At 38.9% G+C, this 24156-nt stretch overlaps 1 protein-coding gene across 1 annotated transcript; it reads left to right on the forward strand.

Moving 5' to 3' along the window:
- The first annotated feature begins 3066 nt into the window (after positions 1-3066).
- On the forward strand, positions 3067-22810 carry LOC149474122 (leucine-rich repeat-containing protein 3-like). Its single transcript, XM_089671839.1, has 2 exons — positions 3067-3647; positions 15664-22810. The coding sequence occupies exon 2, from the start codon at positions 15801-15803 to the stop codon at positions 16593-16595; it is 795 nt and encodes a 264-aa protein (XP_089527965.1). The 5' UTR covers positions 3067-3647; positions 15664-15800; the 3' UTR covers positions 16596-22810.
- The last annotated feature ends 1346 nt before the right edge of the window (positions 22811-24156 follow it).

Consider the following 24156-nt stretch of genomic DNA (forward strand, 5'->3'; position numbering starts at 1 on the left):
AGCTGCCAGTCCGCCCCTGCCATCTATTGAGAAAAAATAAATAAATGCTTATCAGTATAAGTGCCCATCTCAGTTTTAAATGTTTTGTCTCAACCCTCTAACTGCTACTTTGTCTGGACAGTTTGGTCTGTTAAAGGAAGTTGAAAAATAACAGGAAAAAAGCCTAAAAAAGAAAATGAATCCAGCCACCACATCTAAGAATCTGTATGCTGCAATGTAATTTATAAATGTATACATTTTTGTTTTTTGGTTTAATACCACTTTACATAAATTTCTCCCCAACCTGCATTACTATCTTCTACTTTGTCGATCCCTAAAAACATATCTTTTTTGGAAAATCTATCCCACCTCTACCTAACAAATCTATTGCTACTTTCACAAACAACTCATCACCCCACAGTTAACTTTTGTATCACTTGACCTTCCCGTTTAGATAAAGGTAGGTATTGATGGATCAAAATCCAGTCACTGATCAGTGTATTCAGACAGCAGAGAGTCCCTGTAAATGTTGCGATGGGGAAGATTCCCCCATCCACCTTGCTTGTGTGGATGTGGGAATTTGCTTGTTTCATTTTTTTTTGTTCAGCCCACTGGCTGATTGGGAAAAATCTAACCGTGTATACATATTATACTTACCTGCTCTGTGTAATGGTTTTGCACAGAACACCCTTGATCCTCCTCTTCTCGGGTCTCCTGGTGCTTATGGCCCCTCCCTGCTGCCAAGTGCCCCCAGAGTAAGAATCTTGCTAAGGGGGCACCCAAGCAGGCTCGCTCCTGAGCTGCTGCTCTGTATGTCCATTCACACACAAAGCCACAGCTAGGCCCCACCCAGCCTCCCCTCTCTCCTCATTGCCTCAATGGCCATGATTGACAGCTGTCTCAGCCAATGAGGAGGGAGAGTCCCCGGAGAGCTGAGGCTCACATGCAAATCACTGTAATCATGATGGGGCTCAAGTAAGTATTGGGGGGCTGCTGCACACAAAATGTTTTTTACATTCATGTATAGAACGCATGGAGGTGAAAACCCTTGAGCCTTTACAACTTTAAGCTCTCACGAACAGAGCCTTCATAACTCTCTTGTGTGGAATTGTATTGTTTACTTCAAGGATCATGCAGTTAGACTGATTCTACTGATCTTGGAAGCAGGTTGCACCACAACCGTCTCCCCCAATTAATAGGGTTAACAGTCACAGATTATTTATTTATTTCAGGTACTTATATAGCGCCGTCAATTTAGCGCTTTACATATATATTGTACATTCACATCAGTCCCTAACCCTCAAGGGGCATACAATCTAAGGTCCCTAACTCACAAACATACACATACAGGGGACAATTTAGACAGGATCCAATTCACCTACCAGCATATCTTTGGAGTGTGTGAGGAAACCGGAGTACCCAGAGGAAACCCACGCAGGCACAGGGAGAACATGCAAACTCCAGGCAAGTGGTGCCATGGTTTGGATTCGAACCGACGACCCGAGTACTGCCAGGTGGAAGTGCTAACCATGTAGCCACTGTGCTGCCCATAGATTAAGAAAAAGATTCAAATCAGGTGTTGGGCTATTTCCCAAATATACAGTGCAAAAACATATTAAAACATGCAGGGCATTGTGCTACATGAAATGAAAAATATGTAACTTAAATAATTTATTTTATTACTCTTATTAGACATACATACAAAATATCTAAAAAAAATACATATACACTTTGGCCTTTGGTACAAAAAAAATATATATCAAAAGTGCCATAAACCAAACAAGTCTCTTTTTAATTTGGACTCAAAACTTTAAACTGTGCACTTCCACACAATTTCTTACCCAAAACTCATGCCTGGTGAACTACAATACACCTCCTCCAAGGTGGAAAACCACGTGCTCCTGTGCACACACAGCCACACTATGCCTTCACCATATTTCAGTGACCCTCTTATGTTAATAAGTGGGTCCACAAAAGCATGAATGAAGCAATCCTTCCAGGCAGCCTTTCAGGTCATCTCCTCCCACCCTAAGGATAAAGGAGATGACCTGGAAGGATCGATTCATTCATGCTTTTGTGGACCCACTTATTAACATTAGAGGGTCACTGAAATATGGTGAGGGCATAGTGTGGGTGTGTGCACAGGAAGATGAAACAGGAAGGCGCTTCTAAATGCAGTATTCCAAGGTCAACTTTTAATAAAAGCGGGTAAAAACACTTACAATGTGGTAGTATAAACAGGCCCTAATGTAATCTGTCAATAGCAAGGCTCTGTCCTCTAAGCGATGGAGTCGCTGTGTCAGACAGCAGCTTCAGGGGGAGCTTGAGAAGAGGTGTTAAAGATGGCCGCAGCTCTATCCAGACCGCTGGAGCGCACGCTGGAACACACGCTGTCCACGGACCGGAAGTGACGTGAACATGGAGCGGTAACGCATTTTGGAGCATGCGCAGAGCTTGGAGGAGGTGTATTGTAGTTCACCAGGCATGAGTTTTGGAGAAGAATTTGTGTGGAAGAGCACAGTGTAAAGTTTAAAGAGAGACTTGCTCGGTTTACAGCACCTTTGATATAGTTTTATGCACCAAAGGTCACAGTTTGAATTGTAATTTTTGGGACATTTGCATGGATACAAATGAAACAGTTGTATTTATTTATTCTACATATTGTTTCATGTAACACAAGTAATTATTGGGTTTTCATGCCCTGTATGTTTTATGTTTTTGCGCTGTATATTTAGAGGCTAGCCCAGCACCTCATTTATTTATTTATTTATTTTATTATTTATTTATTTGAATCTTTTCCTTGAATTGTTGTGAAACTGTATTGTCTCTCTTTATTTTGCAAAGCGTTGTGCAAACTGTTGGTGCCATATAAATCCTGTATAATAATAATCAATTAAATGCTAATATCTAACAACATACTGCAATTTGCATATGACTTCCAGTGCATATTGAATATAATTTTCGGAATTTGCTCATCGTCTACGTAGCGAGTCCCAGGAGATTGCATTAGGTAAGTGTTACACTGTGTCATGTGCTGTGAGCAGTTTGCCTGTTACAGAAAAGGTTTTTTAGGCATAATTCCTCTGACTGGGAAGAGACGCGATCCAGTTACTGCCCTTGGGAAGTCTGATTGGTTTGTGTTTGCATTGATGTTCCAGGCAAAAGAGAATGGATTGTGTGAGCTCTGGAAATAGCAACAAGTGCTGACCAGATGAGGGCTGCCCCTGTCCCTCTCCTGCTGTGCTACACCCAGGCACTCTGCAGAAAAAACTTGAATAGAGCAGCGTGCCACATTTCTCTGTGTTAGCTGGCTAAGCGAATTTTTTTCTCCCATTGTAATTCTATTTTACCCAGCAGTTTTGACACAGCCGTAGCAAGCTGTGATGTTAAATAGCTGATTATCCACATGGTGAGTGTGACTCCCTTGGACATGTTTAGCATCCGAATCCAGCTGCCTGTGTCGCTCTTGTTATACTGGGACAGTGAATTCCCACTGTAATATCTTGGTTCATGCTGGAAAAATTGGCAAGTCTGCTTTAAGTGCTGATGATTTTCATTCTTAACCTGCAGCAAGAGACTGGGGACTTTGTGAATGAAACCGTCATTGTATGGGGACAGCCTACTCTGAAGTTACAGATCAACAAATCCACCATCAAAGTATACGATTGGTAAGTAGTTTGAATGGCAAATGTCTCTTTATTTTTATTTGTAGGGATTGTGTATATCTAAATGCATCAAACCAATGTGCGGTGTTCTTTGACTTGTTTCATCATGCTGTGTATTCAAATTCTATCCTTATTTCCAATTAATTTAGTTGTGGTCCTCTCCTTTTAGTGAATTCTAGATGTGCTTTAAAATATTGTTTTTCAGTTGCATTCAGGATTTAGTGCTTTATGAATTTAGCTGCTCGGAAGACACATTGAAATGAATGACTTGCATTCAGACATCTGCTAGGGCATTTGCATATGTATGTTATCATAAAAAAAGAGAAGTTTAGTGGGTTCTAGCCCTGCCAATAACAATTTTATTAATTTGGTGTAAATAGGATAAATTATAATTATTATACATATTCTAAAAAATAATTAGCACACAAATCACTCTGTCAGTGTTTTTGACCTGATACAAACCCTTTTCCAATTACAATTTATATTTATTTTTGTAAAAGGTCTTGACATTAAGCTGGCCACATAGAAGAGAGAATAGTTGAGGTAAGGCTGAGTTTTGCCTGTGCAATATGATTGCATCTCATCATTTAGCCCAGCCTCACCAATAAACAGGAATGCTTGGGTCATACAAATGTTCCTGCTTAAGCTGTACAGGACAGGAGGCGTAGGAGCATACATAACACAGATGATCATGGCCCTGATAGGAAGCAAAATTGACTGGTCAAGGTTTTTGTGCTCTTCTGATCTCTTGCCGGCCAGGTCTGAAGCTCACCATACTTATAACATAGTTTCCCAATTTAGATGAAAATGGGTGGGTCATTAACCTGTCACCTCATGTTTGTGGACATTTAGAGTATCTACCATCTATAGTTTCCCCATTTCCCCATTTATGGTCCCTATTTAAACTACATTTTGTACAAAGAATTGGATAAATGTAAAATGAACACAAATTATTTGTTCTAAAATTAAGGTGTTGTATGTGCTCCTGATCTAAAGTTACAGACATATCTTTCTATGCCAGTTAATTCAATTTGGCCTAAATTTGTTAAGACTTTAATGCAGAAATGTCCAAGCCATCATTCTAAATACACAGCAATTGGTAAGTCCAACAGTTACCAAGCGTGCAAAATTTTATAAGTAGGGCAGTTGAAACTGTCACTATGTTTCTAGGAAGCACTGTTTCCTTTTAATTAAAATATGAATCAAAGGGTATAATGAAATAATAGAAGTGTGCTATTTTAAATAGAGTAGATGTGGTGGGGGGTAATTGCTGATGGGGGCCAATTTTGTCAAATTCTTTTTTATTGGAAATTTTCATGCTAATAGGGGACAATTTTCATTCAATCTATTTAACGTACTATCATGTCAAATGTACAAAATTATTTCATATACTTATGAGACATTTTAGTGCGTATATGGTGTTTATGTATAGTATGTTTAAAGTTGCCCATGGAGAAGGAACCAGGAGGCAGGGAATCGAAGGTAAGGTGAGTATGTGAAGCTGTGAAGGGCAGCTGGGGAGGACATGTAAATGAATACCCAGTACTTCCAGGTATGGGGAACATGTAACTCACTAGAAACAAGAGTATTGGGGCTTCAGGATTACCTGCATAGACAACCAGGGCTGCTACAAGAGGGCGTGGAGAGAGTTTTTAGCTTTGTTTGATCTTCAAATTCTGACCTTGAGTTTACACACTGCTTCTTCTCTTCAGTCTTGGCGGTCTAGTGAAGGGGTAGTTGAGCAAACAGAAAATAAATATGTGCATCTAAGAAAAGAGGTAGTAAAGTTTATTTATCACCCTGCAAAGTCTAAGATTTACTTTAAAATGAACCCTTCCTATCTCAGAAGCTAGTAGACTAAGCATGGAGCTGTATAGTATGAACCATAAAACACCAGATGTTTTCTTTCTAAAGAGAAACCCTCTTCAAAGTCCTCTGAAAAATCATTACTTCTGAAATATGGGGATTATAGTATCATCACCTGTTCCTCCTGTGCCTAAGCAATTTTAAGACCCAAGCAGTGTAACATGGAGGGTGGGGTTATGCCTAAGCCTGTACAAAAAACAACTTTCAGAAAGTCAGTATTTAGTTTTGATCTTCAAAAAGTTCCAGTGGTGCTTTGAAGAGGATTTCTCTAAAGTTAAAGGTAAATATGGCTATCTTAAATGTTATACTTTACATATATTTTATAATTTCAGCACAAGTACTTTAGCTCATTAAATACACACCAGTTTGCAATTTGAAACCCATTTGCAAGTATATATTATGTATTATGCATGCATGAGCGAATTACACTGTGAATGAGAAAAAGATTTGTGTATGACGACGCATGTTGATGCATGTAAAGGCAATAAGCGGACAGGAAATACGACAATTCACAGATGGAATACCATTTTCAGATGAGTCACATTTAAAATATTCAGTCTTTATTTGCAAAGCTCAACTTTGGAATTAAATGGAAGCTACTGGGGCAGGAGTAAGGTCAACATCACTTAGACAATCAAGCCATAAATATGAAACGTTCCCATTTGGATCTGACTACCCATGACCTTGGTTGTGTTTTTTTTTTTTTATTACAAATATCACTCTCAGAGATACATCTATATTCAACCTTGCTTTCTCTAGGTGTTTTCTTTCCATGCAGTTCATCTTTTCTGTCTGCCCCTCCCCTGATTTTCCCTCTAATGGCTGTACATTTCATGACTCTTATTCTGTGTCTCCACCCTTCGCCACTCACTTCCACCTGTGGGCAATTTTGTGTTCTGCCTGTCGTGTCTATATTTGTCTTTTATTTCCCAGGAGACTCCACTGGGGCATTGATGTTTTGTGGTTAGCCCTATTCTGCAACCCCCCCACCCACAAAGGTAATTTATAACTGTTGCTGGGTGAGAAAGACTTCTGGTCCATCTTTAGCTGTCAGCTTGACTTTTGACCCTGTGTTCATTTCTCATATTGGTATTTTCTCTGTTGACTTGTTAGTTTGGCTTCACCTTCTGACCCAAGTCTGCTTTGTGGTGTATTTGGTTGCTTTGTCAAAAGGTCTGCTGTCCTAATTCTTCTGTTAAAATGCTCCTAAGTTCAGTGTTTCCTTTTTTATTCACCTATATTCCTCCTAAGTCTGCTTGTAGCAATCTTAATTATTACCTGTTATCTTATGTAACCAATTCCTACCTGGCTTTCTGCATCAGCTCTTCTCTTTACCTCTAGTATATGTTAGCACAGTATTTATTTTTGTTTTTGGATGCTTCTTGCCCTGTATTTGCCTTGCCAGTGCTCCATATTTACTCTCTTTCTTAGCTTAATTTATTTTTCAGACATTCATCCTCAGAGGCTCTAATTCATTATCAAATTCAAATTCAGAGGTTCTGGTAAATACTGGGAACTTTTAGGTTTTACGCCTTAATGAGAGCATTCTGTTGCTTTCTATTGTCTTTCATTTGTCATAGGCTGTTCATATTATCTTGTCTCTTTCCAATATGGCTGTGCTTTTCCCAGTATATGACTGATCTCCCAGTTCTCAAGTCTTGCCCTTGTTAATGCCCATGATTCTGTCATTGGTGCTTCAATCTTACACAGATCTTTCCTTAAAGTCCTAATGTCCACTTCCCTAATTCCACCAGTGGACATTATCGTTTTTTGTTTTGCATATACCAATAAACCCCTTAAGATACAATGGACAACATGGAAGAACTGAAAAACATCTAGCACTTTGTGTGGCACCTTTATATCCTGCTTAGTATGTCATAGCTATGCCAGGGTTACCAACTTACTGCTTTAATTACTGTTAGGTTAGTTATAAAGACTTCATGATTCATGAGGTTTCATTAGCATCTTACCTTCATTTAATCAACTGCAGATGTTGTGTACTTTAAATGTGCCATTAATTAAGGGCCGAGGTCTAAGGTATAGGAAAAAAGGTCTAACTTCACGATCCAGTAACAAAAGTTCCAGTTTTGCTCTTTGTAAACTGACCTGTCAATCATCATGATGTTTATTAACAATGCCTGAACTGCATATTACTCATTTATTACAGGGAATGGTGGTAAAAGTTATAATTATATAATTATATTTAATGATTTCACTGGTCTCTCATTTTAAAACGATACCATTTCTTTAAATCAGGCCAGAGTTCTTCATTATTAATGAAAAAATGTAATCCTTGGATCACATTTTGTGTAAGTAAACTAATAGTTGAGGAACTCAGCATTAATTATTTTTCTTTTATTTTGATGGAGTTCCAAAAGGACCAGTTCCAAGGTGAAAGTACAATCACCTGCCAAATTTGTTGATTTAAAAGCAGTTGTATGCGGTAGATTAATCTCTGCTGTCAGAAAAGGTGAAGGGAATATTGCAGATTTTCCCATAGAAGCAACTTTGTTAAGTTTCTGAATTGCACTGTTGACCACACAACTAATCTTTTCAGTTCAGCAGCCTGAAGCCCTGCTCCTCTGCCAAGCTGGCAGCATCCACACAGAGAAGAGTTGCAGAACAAAGTGTGATAAGTCAGTAATGGGGAAAAAATCAGCTACAGGAAGAGCAGATCATATGCAATACTGGTGACTAGTCATTTGTCCTCTGCATGTCTTTTTTTGGGCACAGCTTCCACCTCTTTAACCGCTTTCCCACCACCCTATAGCAGATATACTGCTACAGGGCAGCAGGGGTGCACAAAATCACCTATATATACGTGATTTTGCATTTCTGGGTAGGGGGCACGTCCTGCCTGCACTGCTATTTGCAGCCTCGGCTGTCAATCACCGGGTCCCAGCCGGAGATTACTCACCTGCACCCGGTGATTGCCAAGCATTACCGATGGGGGGAGAGAACTGTATATAAACAGTACAGTTCTCTCCCCTGTCAGCTCCTGCACACATACAAAGCTGTGTTCTTATAGTTGAAAGCACACACACAGCTTACAGTAAAACAGCACACAGTTAACCCTTTGATCACCCCAGAAGTTAACCCTTTCCTGTCCAGTGCAATTAGTATAGTGTCAGTGCTTTTTATTTATTAACATTGATCACTGTATTGGTGTTACTGGAGATGTCAGTGACACCAAGTCAGTTCCCCCAGTGTCAGAATGCCCACCGCAGTCCCGCAGTCCCACTATAAGTCGCTGATCGCCACCATTACTGGTAAAAAAAAAATCCCAGTATATATACCGCCATTTGTAAATACTATAACTTTCACGTAAACCAATTATTTACACGTATTGGGATTTTGTTTTAGCAAAGACATGTAGCAGAATACATTTTGGCCTAAATTTATGATGACATTTGATTTTTTTTTTTTACTGGACATGTTTAATAGCAAAAATTTCATTTGGGTTCAGCATTGCATGACCGCGCAATTTTCAGTTAAAGTAAGGCAGCGCCGTAACACAAAAAATGGCCTGGTCAGGAAGAGGGGTAAATTCTTTGGAGGGCAAGTAGTTAAAAAAAAAGGCATGGAAAGATATAGTCTTGCCACTATACAGAACATTAGTAACGCCTCATCTTGAATATACAGTATCATTGTGGGTATGAGTTCATAAATGTAAAGTTGTAGAACTGGAAAGGGTGTAGCAAAATGTAACTTACTCAATAAAGGGCATGTAAGACCTTGGCTATGAGGTTATGCCTATCTATGCACCAACTTTGCATTTAAGTTTTTTTTTTATTTGTTTAATTTAAACTTGATGGACATTTCTCTTGTTTCATCCTAACTATGTAAATGGTCGGACTTTTCTAAAGTAAAAGTAAAAGAGCATTCAAGAGTTTAAATCTATTTATTGAGGTTTAAATATGCTTCCTGCCATTAGATAACCAGACGTAGGACAGGGTAGGCCCCATGAAATATGAAATCATGTAATGTTTAGAGAATAAAAATACTTAACATGTATACAAGACTAATTTTGGAATATTCAGCATGCGAGTCCCATTTTTATTATAGTCTCCTACTGCTTCTGATAAAAATAGTCATGTTGTACTTTGCATTCCTATCCTTTCATTTTTATATACTGTACAATATGGTTTAAGATTTAAAACTTGCAAATAATGTAATTAATGCTACATCCCTGGAGTCATTAAAAAACATTATTAACAATTGTATTGACTTAATGGGTTTGCAGTGTTTAGTCACTGCATTATTCAGAATATATTAGTCAGTTTTTTGTTATGTTCATTGGAAATTCACACCACACAATACATATATATACATACATAATGGGGTTAGACAAAAAAATGGTAACCTTACATGATTTGCAGGTGTGAAAGTGACAACATGTTTTGCTTTGAAAGCAAGTGTTGTAAGGTGTGATGAAACACCTAGATAAGAGGTGGGAAGCCTCACTTCCATCATGTCATGCCAGAAATAGTGAGCTTCAAAGAGGGCAAATTGTTGGTGCCCACTTGGCTGGTGCCTCTGTGACTGAAGTTGCAATGTTGCGAGATACTGTGTCAAAGTTTATGATGGCATATACAGTTTCTGGGAAAACATAGTCTGATAAGCATAAGCGCAGTCGACACAGTTAACTGACCGAAAGAGCTAAAAGGACATTGCACAGGATTGTGACCCTGCTAAAAAAAGACTGCTACAAAGTGACTGCAGAGCTCAATCTCAGTCCCGTGAAGACTGAGATTGAGCTCTGGAGACACTTTTGCAGCATTTGTTTTATTCTGGGTCACAATTCTGCGCAGTGCTCTTTTGCTATTTTAGTTGACACCTTCTTGATATTAAATCTTGATTTTACTAACAAATACTGTATTTAATGTAGTTACATAGTTGGTCAGGATGCACTGGTCCATGTAGTTCAACCAATAAAGTGATAGTAGTGGTATAGTGTGCAATCAGTAAAACATGCTGGGCTCAGCTAACAAAAACCCAGCACTGCCTGTTTGTTTTTTGGCTGCTTGAGTGAGTTGACTAATTATTGCCATTTGAGATAAGAAAGAGATTGAGGTTGCATCTGCTTTTGTATGTCTATTTTTGTCACAAACACAGTAAAGAAGTACTTCACAGAACATAAAGCCCCATTCATAGAGCTATTTTGCTGACTATATGTTATTTATATGAAATATTCATATGTATTTTTTTTATTTTTACTTGATTTTTTTCATGTCTATTTATCATATCTATTCTACATCTGTCAAGGGGGTAGCCACCCCCTTGACAGACATAGAGTGTGGCCACAAGGAGTAACGGTAGGAGCAGATGCTGCTCTAGGTGTCATCCAGAGCGGGTCCCTCCTAAGCCAGCTTTGGCACTGTCCTTTGTTGCCTCACACAGACCTTGGATGTAATGTTCCATAGCCCTCTATTGATTGCCCATGCTGTTTTGCAACATGTTTAAAGTAAGTGTGCTATTTTATTCATGGGAATAAATGCTCCAGTCTTTTAATGGGATCTCATGCTCCTGATCTTTGAAGGAGAGTATTTTAGGTGTGTCACACTAAATCAGCCTTTCTCACCCTTTTCAACATAGAAAAACCCTTGAAATAACTTTTTGGTCTCAGGGAGCCATTGCTGAAAATTACTATATCTACAAGTCATAATACATTAGTGTGATAGTCAGTGGGCAGAATGCTCCTTATACTTGTGGAATACTAATACTAATTGGGAAGAATTACCCCCTTACAGATAGTTAAAAAGATCAATGCTGTTAGTGGGAACTTACCTGAGAGGCAGAAATTGCTCATTGCTCAAGGAACCCCTAGCAACCTCTGGAGAAACCCCAATTGAGAAACCCTGCACAAAAGGCTGCAGTTTATTATTTTTAAAAAAAAATCGGACAGGTTAAAAAATATGAGTATTCGCAAGGTGAAATATGAGGATTGGAGAGGTAAAATGTGGTGGTGAAATATGAGGATTGGCAAGCTGAAATATGGTGGTGGTTCAATACAAGGATTGGCGAGGTCAATTATGGTGGTGGTGAAATATGAGGATTGGAGAGGTGAAATATGAGGATTGGAGAAGTGAAATATGGTGGTGGTGAAATATGAGGAATGGAAAGGTGAAATATGGTGGTGGTGAAATATTAGGATTGGAGAGGTGAAATATGGCGGTGGTGAAATATGAGGATTGCAAGCTGAAATATGGTGGTGGTTAAATACGAGGATTTGCAAGGTAAATTATGGTGGTGGTGAAATATGAGGATTGGAGAGGTGAATTATAGTGGTGGTGAAATATGAGGATTGGATAAGTGAAATATGGTGGTGGTGAAATATGAGGATTGGAGAGGTGCAATATGGTGGTGGTGAAATATGAGGACTGGAGATGTGAATTATGGTGGTGGAGAAATATGAGGACTGAAGATGTGAATTATGGTGGTTGTGAAATATGAGGATTGGAGAGGTGAAATATGGTGGTGAAATATGAGGATTGGCAAGGTGAAATATGGTGGTGGTTAAATACGAGGATTTGCGAGGTGAATTATGGTGGTGGTAAAATATGAGGATTGGAGAGGTGAATTATAGTGGTGGTGAAATATGAGGATTGGAGAAGTGAAATATGGTGGTGGTGAAATATGAGGATTGGAGAGGTACAATATGGTGGTGGTGAAATAAAAGGACTGGAGATGTGAATTATGGTGGTGGTGAAATATGAGGACTGTAGATGTGAATTATGGTGGTGGTGAAATATGAGGATTGGAGAGGTGAAATATGGTGGTGGTGAAATATGAGGAATGGAGAAGTGAAATATGGTGGTGGTGAAATATGAGGATTGGAGAGGTGAAATATGGTGGTGCTGAAATGTGAGGACTGGAGATGTGAAATATGGTGGTGGTGAAATATGAAGACTGGAGAGGTGAAATATGGTGGTGGTGAAATATGAAGACTGGAGAGGTGAAATATGGTGGTGGTGAAATATGAAGACTGGAGAGGTGAAATATGGTGGTGGTGAAATATGAGGATTGGTGAGGTGAAATATGGTGGTGGTAAAATATGAGGACTAGAGTTGTGAATTATGGTGATGGTGAAATATTAGGATTGGAGAGGTGAATTATGAGGATTGATAAGGTACATACATTGTGCAGAGCTACCGAGCAGCGAGCAGAGCATGCGAAGGTAAGCAAATATGGTTGTTCAATGTTTAGCAATGAAAACAAACTATGCAAAGAAAGGTTTTGAAACATAACATACATTGACAATATTATTTACATTAAGCTTTTCCTATTTTATATGTATTTGCAACTTGAAAATCCCAACTTGGCAAGATTTTATTGAAAAATCAGGATATGTGTTCTCATAAAACTGAAATCTAATAACCAGGGAAAAGGTGTGTTTTAAGAACATTCATCCATGTTGATATTCATTCTCCTTGTAGAGTTTCTCATTCACACCTGTAAATTCTTTTTACTTTGAGATAAAAAAAGTAACAAATGTTATAGCTAATCCGGGTTTATTATTCCAGGATTTCCTATCGCAGACATAAAAGGATATAGAATGGAAGCTGTTTTGCTGCTTATAATGAGTTTGTTTAAATAGCATCTGACAAGAGAGCTTTTTTCCCTTTTTTAATGAAACAAGCTCCTTTCAGAATCAGGATTTCACAGAGAAGCCGCACATCACAGGGCAACAACCACAGACTTTATCTAAGGAGATGTTGCAGCAGTACAGATGTAAAAGACACAGAGTTCTGTTAAGAATCAGACGGAATACAAATGACCAGAGAACTCTGCAAACAGCAAAAGGGCCTTAATTGGTATTATACAGATTTTCTGCTGGAGTTAAAGGGAACTATATTTAGAATGGTGTGTCTAAGAATACAAAGCCCAGCTGTATAAAAGTCCTCAAGGACCCTCCCTTATTCATCTTTACAGCTCTGTAAATCATGGGTAGGAAAAGGAAACCCATAACGCATTAGCTTGAATTAGTACACTGTTCATTCACTATTGCTAGGTGATAAATATGGAGGCTGCCATTGCCGACTTCTCATTCTGCAATCGAACTCAGTGGCTCAGCATAGCAGCCATGGCAGGAATGAGTGAAGTGATGTTGATGGAATTCATTTTGCTGTAAAAAATAGGCAATTTTGCAGAATTTGGTTCAGCAAGCTACATCAAAGGCAAAAACCGCTTAAAAGAAAATAGCTCTACCATTTCTTTTTTATTTAGGTGGTGTGTTTTTGGTGTATTTAGTCTAGTTTTGCTTATATCATATGGTTTATTGTGCAATAAGCAATATTACAAATAATGCATAGAAAGGTTTTTAGAACATTAGCCCATTTTAATAAGATTATTTTGTTCAAACTAATATCTTTTACACATGATCTGGAAAAAGGTAAGGTTTCATTCATATGGGAATACCTAAGTGGACAACTATGTGAAAGGCTGTCTATGCCCTAAAAGAATGCACAAGTGCGTCAGCATGCAGGCCATTCTAATTCATGTTTATTGGAACCAGGAGCTGCACAGACACAGCATCTATTCCCAGTTTGACAGCTGTGCAGGTGACTGTCCCCAAACGAAGACGGCGTGAGCCCAGATACATGAAACACCTGTTCACGTACAGATAGCACTTTGCATGAGTGTACGCGTAGGTGCGCCCATGTGAATGAGGCCTAGGAGACTATACTTTTACTGATCTGAAGATCCCAGGTACATTATTCCTTATAGTCACTGCTTGCTTTAGCCCAATCCCGATCAAGTGATGTGCACAAGAGCAGCGGCTCTCCCAGGTCTCCCCCTCCTCATTGGTTGAGACACTGCCAGTGACAAGGGAGTAGGGGGTGGGGTCGAGCAATGCTCTGTGTATCTTGTAGACACACAGAGGCAGCTTGGGAGCTTGCTTTGGGGACACTCAGCAGGGGGAGGGACAAGGAGTGCTGGTGGGGGACCCAAGAAGAGGAAGATTGGGGTTGCTCTATGCAAAACCATTGTACAGAGCAGGTAATATGACGTGTTAGTTATTTAAAAAAAAATATATGAACCTGTAGTATCACTTATAAAAAATTGGACTTCGTCTTCACTCCATGTTTTCTCCTTCATAACTACCATAAATAACAAAGAATACCTTAGCCTGAGTTGCTTACATTTCCTTAGCAGGCTGCACCTATCTGTTTAGAAATTATTGTGTTCATGAGCATGTTCAAGCTGCACTATCAGTTTTGATATGTGGAAAAATCTGTAATAACTCAGATTGTAGCTCATGATTCAAAAAACTGGAGGTGTGAGGTGGGATAAGAATTCTATACCCAAAGTGGTCTCTAGTCATCTATAATTTAGTAATAAACATATTTTCCACTTTGATCATTGGGGGACACAGCTTCTGCACTTGATTATTAGCTACTGGGTATAGCTCCACCTGCAGAAGTAAAACACTAGGTACAACTAAAAAACAACAGGCAGTCCAGAGGATGGCTGCACTGGTGATCGACCCCCATCAGGGGCGGACTGACAACTCATGGAGCCCCCGGGCAATAGGGGATCATGTGTCCTTGCCCAAACTCAAAAAAAGCCTATGAAAAAGGTACCAGGGGCATCTCATGGGGCCCCCTACTGACCCCAGGCCCTCGGGCAGTGCCCGAGTTTCCAAATGGTCAGTCCGTCCCTGACCTCCATCCCCCCCAACAGAGTAAGACTAGTGGGTGCTGTGTCCTCCATTTTATGGTAAAAACCAAAAATCTTTTTTTTTTCTGTCTTTTGGTAGATTACTTGTTGATGACAGACTTTTCCCAATAGTATGGGTTATAATATATTTAGTTTTGTGGCATTTACAGCTTTGTGCATTAGAAGGGGTCAATATTTTCTGCATCCATACCTGTTTTCTTTTGTCACTGTGTTATTAGTAAAAGTTAAGGCCATAGAAATGTCAGGAGGTACGTGTTTTCTTGTAAAGTGAGACCACTGCATTCGTCAAATAAATGGTTTACTGCAGCAGTACATTTTGCTGTTTAATTGAGACTTTTGTGTCTTCTTTATTGTGGAGAGACAGAGCTGCACAAGTGAGATATTATTCTTTGCTGAGAAAAAGACAGTTAAAATGGGCTGAAACTGAGAAAAACTCAGACAATGATAACTTGACTTTGTTTTCATTTTACAGGCTCCAGCAGAGGCAGTTATTCTTCGTGCCTACAGACAGAAGACATCCTGTTGAGCCTGTGGCTTAGTTGTATTCAAAGACGATACAAGTGGGCTGAACACAGATGAACAGTGGGGATGTAATATTATACACAATGCATGTGTAATCCTTCCAGGATGCATCTAACAGATCATTCTCACAGGTGTTCAGAATTTCTTTTTCATAGAGGACTACTATTGCTACTTATCCACTTTCATGCTGTTGCACCTTGCCCAAAAAGCTGCCAGTGCTCAGACAACAGTGGAGGAATAGTGGTCCACTGCAGCTCTAGAAACCTTGAAGAGATACCCATAGACCTTCCAATGGAGACTGTCTCCTTAAAGCTAGATGCTAACAGAATTCATCAGGTACCAAACAATGCTTTCAAAGATCTCACCTATCTACAAGAGTTAGATCTTTCAAAAAACTCTATTGAGAAAATTGAGCTGTCGGCTTTCAAAGGAGTAGCTGACGGGTTAAGGTTGTTGGATCTGTCTGGGAATCAGATTCATACTATCCCCAAAGAAGCCTTGGTCAATCTGAAAGGCAAAATCCGCCTCTCCAACAACCCATTGCACTGTGACTGCAGCCTTCAGGAGATGCTGAGGGAATTGAATCTGGACCCGGACACAGTTAATGACATTTCCTGCCAAACTTCTGTCCAGGAGGAGTATGTGGGCAAACCTCTGATCCAGGTTCTGGACTCTGGAGTTAACTTTTGTAATATCCATCACAGAACAACTGATGTAGCCATGTTCATTACTATGTTTGGCTGGTTCACCATGGTGATAACATATGTGGTTTATTATGTGAGACACAACCAAGAGGATGCTAGGAGACATTTGGAGTACCTCAAGTCATTGCCCAGCACTCAGATAACCAAAGACTTTGACACTATCAGCACTGTGCTGTAGACATGGTTTAAAGAAAACTTATTACGCCTGATATGTTGCTGGTTAATGTAGAGGTAAATTAAACCAAACTGATCATATATTCAGTAATTCTTGCAAGTGATACAGCAGATCTGAGCATTGCCTTTAAAATGTAGGATACACCTGGATCAATAAATGGGTGTTATTAGGCTCAAGGAAGCAGCACAAATTGCTGTAGTTTGGGTATATAGTGTTTCTTGTGTGGTTATGGCTAAGATAGAAGAAAGGTGAACAGTTGGAAGTGGATTCAAGGATGGTGCGGTGTACTTGGCTATAGTTTTTCAAACTGGAGTTCTTGCATTTTTTTTGCATAGTGAATGCATGAACATGTTACAATATACTGTATAAACAGCTAACTCAGAAAACTGTTTTTCTCCTTTTGTGTACAATTAGTGAGCACTAAAAGATGATTATACGTAAATAGACAAAATGCAGTGATAATGAACAAAGCTCACTAACCTAAAGGAAGCAAGCAGAACACATTTTAAAATTTATTCTGTCATTTAAAAATGTCCCAAACTATTCTGCCTGCAAAAAAGCAGTGTGAATACCCATTTTTACCTACTTTTTTACTTAGTTTTACTTACTTTTACTTTACTTACTTACTATTTGGGCCACCAGAATGATAATCACCTCAAGAAAGCCTCCAGTGAAATCCTCTGGGATCTTACACTTCCTGGAGTGTCAATCTCCTTGATTCCCCACAGCCTCCTGTGGTACTTCCACATCACTAATGTGTACTGTTCTAAAGTCAATAGGAATAATCACTATGTGCAGAGGGATCAAGGATATTAGCATTCTAGGAAGTGTCAGTTTCACAGAGGACTTCAACATAGGATTTCTCCTAAATGCAGTGATGTTCTGGCAGCACATACAACAAGACAGGCAAGTATTTATTTTCTTTTCAGTTAGAGCTGTTTCAAAATGTTTTTAATGACACCATCACTTAAAGTGTTACTAACCCCACAACAGTAAAATCAGTCTGTATTTGCAGTAAAGCATGCTTGTTATACTCACTGTGGAACCTAAGGGGTTAATACTCCGCATTGTGTAAAAAGTATGTTTCAACCTATCTTCTCTGATCCTTCCCTTCTTTTACTGTCCCCAATCGATCTCCTTATAGAACAGAGCCCTGGGGACAAGCTGCACATGCTCAGTGTGGTGTGCATTGCTAGTGAGGTTTTATTTTTCTTGGAAGAGTGCATGTGATCAGCACAGGGCCAATCAGCACTGTCCAGACAGAGGGTCAGGGGGCCTGCAGCCTTATAGGACAATCAAAGGAGAATAAAAACTCCTCCTATAAGCTTTAACCAGTGCTCTGCTGGACACTGACAGAAGTCACAGGACTACTCTAACTGCTGATGAGAAAAAGTATTTAGCAGTTTATATTTACTAAAATAATTTCAATTCCATGTTCTGTCTACTGTGGCAGACCATATATAGTGAATGCACTCCAAAATAGCAAACTGAACCATGATTGCATATAACCAGTTCTCCTTGCAAAGTCTTACCGAATAGGTCCAAATGTGAGTTGGACTTTATTTAATAAGAAAATTCAAATAGCCTGTTGCCACCATATTGGCTATGACAATAATTAGGCAACATTGTTCAAATGATCTTTTTCCAGAATAATTATTATTAATATATTTTTAATTATGTGTGAGAGGTAGGTCCATAATAATTATGCTTTGGAATAAAACACTAATCTGAAAGGTCAACATGTACGAGCATATATATAAAGCAGTAAATGTGACATCAATTCACCAAGCATCCATTGCAGGTGAATCAATCAATGACATTTAAAACATCTGCACCAGGAAGAAACAACTGCAGTGAATGTGACTTTCATTGCTTTATACGTAAATATACCCCTGGAGTTTTAAATTAGATATTTTTTTCCTATTTATGTATCTCTGTCTATATAGCAAATGATTTTTTATAATATTTGGATTAAAATATGCAGTAACATACACTGGAGTTATAGGGCTGAAAACACATACAGAAAACATTCCTTTTTATTAAAACTAAGGTTGGTATTTCTTCTTGCATATAAAACAGGTAATCATTTCTCTAGTTTAGTCATCTGTCCGTGCGACAGCATCAATTCACAGAGACCCAAAGGGTTTTTTTCACAATAGCTATTTAATCTTATGATAATTTTTGCATCAAAATGACAAAATAGTTACTGCAATTGTGTGGTATTGTTATTATTGCACTTGAAATTAATTTTTAACTATTGCAAGTCACGGAATGAAATTTTATCTAGTAATTCATTGATTTATCTCCACCCTGGAAGGTTCTTTTCCTGTAGACAAAGGAACTCTCAGACCCTGAAAGGATGATTTAAAAACCAGTGGTATAGACATACCAAATCTATACTGCTGCTTCAAACATTTATAAATCACAGCAATTTATTCTCCAATCTCCTCCAGTCATGGAACTGTGCTGTAATAAACAGAGAGAACTCTGTTAATTAATACAGACTCCACACCGCAGCCTACATTTTATGAATGGACCACAAAATGCAGAAGCAAAACTGTGTAATAATAATTTTAATTGCCTTTTGTATACAGAATACTGCAAAAATCAATATGATATTTTGCATTTTAAAATTAGCAAATAATTTTAGTATTGAAAACATGATGCACATTCAGCTTTTGTGAATTGATGCTAAGTATAAAAGGTAGGCTACCAGGCCCGTCAGCTTAAATTTTAACTAAAGGCAAGGTTTTTTTCTTATTTATGGATAGAATGGAGAGGGATTAGAACACCTGTCAGTTTTTATTGCTGTCTGTGTCCCTGTTATGGATACTCACCCTTTCTATTTGTCCTGTTTACCATTATCATAGTTACATAGATAGTCTGACTGAAAAAAGACAAAAAATTCCATCCAGTTTAACCATAAAAAAAAAAAGTTATAATCCTATACTCACGCTTTGATCCAGAGGAAGGCAAAAAACCCAGCAAAACATGATCCAATTTGCTCCTACAGGGGAAAAAATTCCTTCCTGATCCCCCGTAAGGCAATCGGACATTCCCTGGATCAACTTTACCTATAAATGTTAGTAACCAGTTATATTCTGTGTATCCAAGAAACAATCCAGGCCTTTTTTTTAATGCAATCCACTGACCTGGCCAAAACCAACTCTTGAGGGAGTCTATTCCACATTTATACAGCTCTTACTGTGAAGAAACCTTTCTGTATTTGGAGATTACATTTCTTTTCCTCCAGATGTAAAGAGTGCCCCCTTGTCCTCTGTGATGACCTCAAGATGAATAACTCTACACCGAGTTCACTATATGACCCACTGATGTATTTATACATATTGATCATATCCCCCCTTAATCTCCTCTTCTCAAGAGAGAATAAATTCAGTTCCTCTAATCTTTCCTCATAGCTGAGCTCCTCCATGCCTCTTATCAGTTTGGTTGCCCTTCTCTGTACTTTCTCCCATTCCCCAGTGTTCTTTTTGTGAATTGGTGCCCAAAACTGAACTGCATATTCCAGATGAGGTATTACTAATGATTTGTACCGGGGTAATATGATATCTCTCTCTCTGGAGTCTATACCTCTTTCAATACAAGAGAGGATTTTGCTTGCTTTAGAAACTGCAGCTTGGCATTGCATGCCATTATTAAGCTTGTGATCTACCAGAACTCCCAGATCCTTTTTTCACCATTCATTCCCCCAATTGTACCCCCCCCCCAGTATGTATGATGCATGCATATTCTTAGCCCCCAAGTGCAGAACCTTACATTTATCAACATTAAACCTCATTTGACACATAATTGCCCACTTACACAGTGCACTGAGGTCGGCTTGTAAATTGGAGACATCCTGTAAGGACGTTATTCCACTGCACAGCTTGGTGTCATCTGCAAAGACTGAAATGGTATCTTTATTCCCAGACCCTATATAGTTTATAAATATATTAAAAAGTAAGGGTCCCAACACTGAACCTTGGGGTACACCACTAACAACCCTAGACCATTCAGAGTATGAATCATTAACCACCATTCTCTAAATATGATCTTTTAGCCAGTTTTCTATCCATTTACATATTAGATTTTCTCAAGCCTGTAGACTTTACCTTACAGATTAGTTGTGTGTGGTCAAATTGTGTCAAATCATTGAAAGGGAAAGTAAAGAATTCCCAATTTTTGGGTTGTCCCCAGAAAAGTAATGCAGGGGAAATCTTCCAATGAGCACACTAGTTCTGGTGACCTGGGGGTCCCCAAGAAATTTCCTTCATTTGCAGGGATTTTTCTCACTTCCTGTTTAACTATGGGACAGGAAGTGAAGGTAAATCTCCGTAATGGGACACAGATGGTGAAAAAAATCTGATAGGGGTTATAACCCTCCCTTAGAGCTAATTCACACATGTGCGGTGCGGATTGAGGCTCAGGTTTCACAGCTAATTGATACACTCATTGTTCTTAGGTTCACATCAGGTTTACATCAGGTTCAGGGCAGGATCAACTCAGGATCTTATCCTGTTCACGCATACGTGGTTTAGAAACGCTTCCCTTAGAAGTCAATGGCCTGTAATCCACACCTGAACCGGACAGAACTGCTCAGAAATCGGACATGACTCTTTTTAAAACCGCACTGAATCCGCACTGCCAGTGCACCAGACATATGTGAACAGGCACCATAGGAAGCAATGTGTTTTCACATGTCATGCAAATTGGATGCAGTTCAAACCACATCCAATTTGCATATATGTGAACGGGCACTTACTTTATCAAATGTGAAAAAAAAAAAAATTCCCATACGGTAGTTACACTTTAATCATAACAGTAAGTTAACTATTGTGACATGGGGCCCAACATTCTATAAGCCATCTGTGGTCTTTTCCTAGTGGAAACTAGGGGACACTAAAGGTGCTTACAGAAATGAGATGCCAGCCACCATGTATGCACAATCTGGCCACTGATCTACCAAATGATCATGAGTTTTCCTTAGCCAATTGCCCGTGTCTATGCCAGTGGAGGGGTATGCACTTAGGTGCTTGTTTGTCTCAGGGAAAAATGACAAGGGTCTGCTGGGAAAATTAATCTGGCTGAAGGATCCGTTTCCCCTGCCAGGGGTTATCAAAAGTGAATATTCATTCTCAACACTTTGAGTAATTCCACCTCAATGTGTCCACTTTGCACCAGTGCATTTGAAACCAGCAACTAGAAGAGTAGTTAAACCTTTCTGCTAGCAGTTTAGTTCTATGTGGGCTATCAGTACAGTATTCCACTAACAATTCATTCAACAGAGAAGGGAGGAGGAACAATGTGGACCCAGATGGATTGCTGTGGCAGGGAGGGCGGCTGGAGCATTTTATTATATATGAAAATCTGCTGTTGGCTGTTAACAACAAAACACTTGGAAAGCTATGGGCAGCCCCGGATGCCCTTCTGCCATATGCCATGGCCCATGCTGGCTATTCAGAAATTCAGCTTTGGTCATCAGGGATGGCTTACAGGCATACAGTCATTCCCTGATCCAACTATAACTGGCCATTTGGGCTGAACCTCCACTGTAGGCACTTTTATAGTACTTAGTGCAACACATCTCTGGGTGTAAAGATACAGAGACATTAAACATCTGCTGTAGAGTTTATTCATGCAGCTGCTGTGCCACATAAATTTGTGAAAATTCTGGGATCAGAGCAGTATGTCTAAAGCTTTTGGTGAAGGACGCCATTGTGTCTTATTATAAAGAAGCTGAAACACACATTTTTCATTTTTTCCTGTCTAATCCTTATCTCCTTCAGCATAGGCTGCTCTACCATTTTGGGTTTTATATTGTTTTATATGGATGTTCTGTTGAGCAGGACAAGAAAAAAATGAAAGCAAATGCATTTACTGTAACTTAATTTCCTGGTAATATCAATATTTCATCTGTACGTTTCTGCTGGAAGCAATAAACAGGTGCATTAACCCCTGTGCACAAGACAATGGAAAAATGTCCTACAGGGCTTTCAGGAGAAAGCAAAGTTTGTCATTTGCAAGAAAAAGAATAAGGACAGTGGAACAGACAATACAATTACTATATAGTGGCCTTAGCTGTGGTTCTATGAACACTTGACATTTCCTGAAATACAGTGTCTGCTTATTTCAAGCTGTTGATGCTTCAAGAATGTTATATATATTTTTTCCAATAATGTTTTTTTTTACACTTCAATAAATGTAATCTGTATACATTATGTTATTGCGTATCTGATCAATCGATGTTCACTGCTATACACAGGATATTATGAGCTTTGGAAAAAAATCCATACCCCCACCTATTTCATCAACTGTCTAAATAACTCGGCACACCTCAAATGTAGACTGGACCTTCACTGCTTGGTCTGTCTTTGGATCATTGTTAGAATGCAGTGCCATGACCATTGTCAGGGTGTGACCATTGGCAGCACTGTCTTTTGCATATGTATAGGATCCCCACTGGTTGCTATGACCATGTTTGATTAAAGATCAAGATTTTAGAAGACATTTCAAAAGTGGGACTGAATATATTATTATATTTCAGAAATAGCTCAGAGGGTTTGCTTGTTTATAGAACTTTGGACAAACTGAAGCTATCCTTTAAACGTTTCTTAACCCCTTGGCGCTGAGCATACACATGTTGGCGGCCCTACTGGACTGGGATTTTTCCGTGAGTCCGTATATATGCATATGTGTCTTTGTGCTGGGAGCGTGACGCACAGTGTGCGTTTCACTGGAAGCCCCGAGTCCTGTACTAACGATCGGGATCCAGAACTGGGATATCATCTGATTGCTGTGATAGCTTCTGATTGGCTATCACAGTAATCAGTCACTATGAAGCCCTCCCGTTTTTTCTCTCTTTGTGAATGGAGAGGAAAAATACACTGTATCTCTCTCTCTCTGCTTGCAGAAAGAAAAAATAACAATAGTTTGTAAAAAAAAAAAAAAGAAGAAAAATAAAGACGATAGATAGATCTAGGTCAGTGCCAGGGTTAGTGTTTGAGTCAAGTAAGGGTCAAAGGCCATGGTCTTGGCCAGGATTTAAAAAATGTTTTTTAAAGTTAGTATCAGTGTCAGTTAGTGTCAGTGTCAGTGTGTTTGAGGTAGGATAAAAAAATAAAGCAAAATGCACACTATTGTTTCTGGGCCTCATTACAAAAACTAACATACACATATGTGGTATCGCTGTGATCGTCGGGTGCAGGATACTTTATTTTGGGTTGTTCTTTGGTGGTAAGTTATGAAATATACAGCTAAATTTAAAAAAATCTTTTTTTTTTTATTATTTTGGGCCAGTTTTCCTTGGATATTAAAAAAAAATCAAGAGATATCCATTACCATTTCCCACCAAACGAAAGCCCAATTTGTCCTGAAAAAAACAAGGTATAATCCACCTACAATATATACACAAAGTAGTTATGAATTATGATGATATGTACAGTTTTACTAACACATGTCAAAATTGTGCTTAGGCATTAACATTTGTTTTACGCCTAGGGGTTCACAAATATGTCAACCCAACATTTCATATTCCTGATATGTTGTACCATATACTTGTGTGAAA

Source organism: Staurois parvus, unplaced genomic scaffold, assembly GCF_062004578.1.
Source record: "Staurois parvus isolate SC_StPar_1 unplaced genomic scaffold, SC_StPar_1.0 ptg000011l, whole genome shotgun sequence".
Taxonomy (NCBI): Eukaryota; Metazoa; Chordata; class Amphibia; order Anura; family Ranidae; genus Staurois; species Staurois parvus.

Coding starts and splice junctions, on each gene's coding strand:
- LOC149474122 (XM_089671839.1), top strand. CDS start 15,801: ATGTGTAATCCTTCCAGGATGCATCTAACAGATCATTCTCACAGGTGT.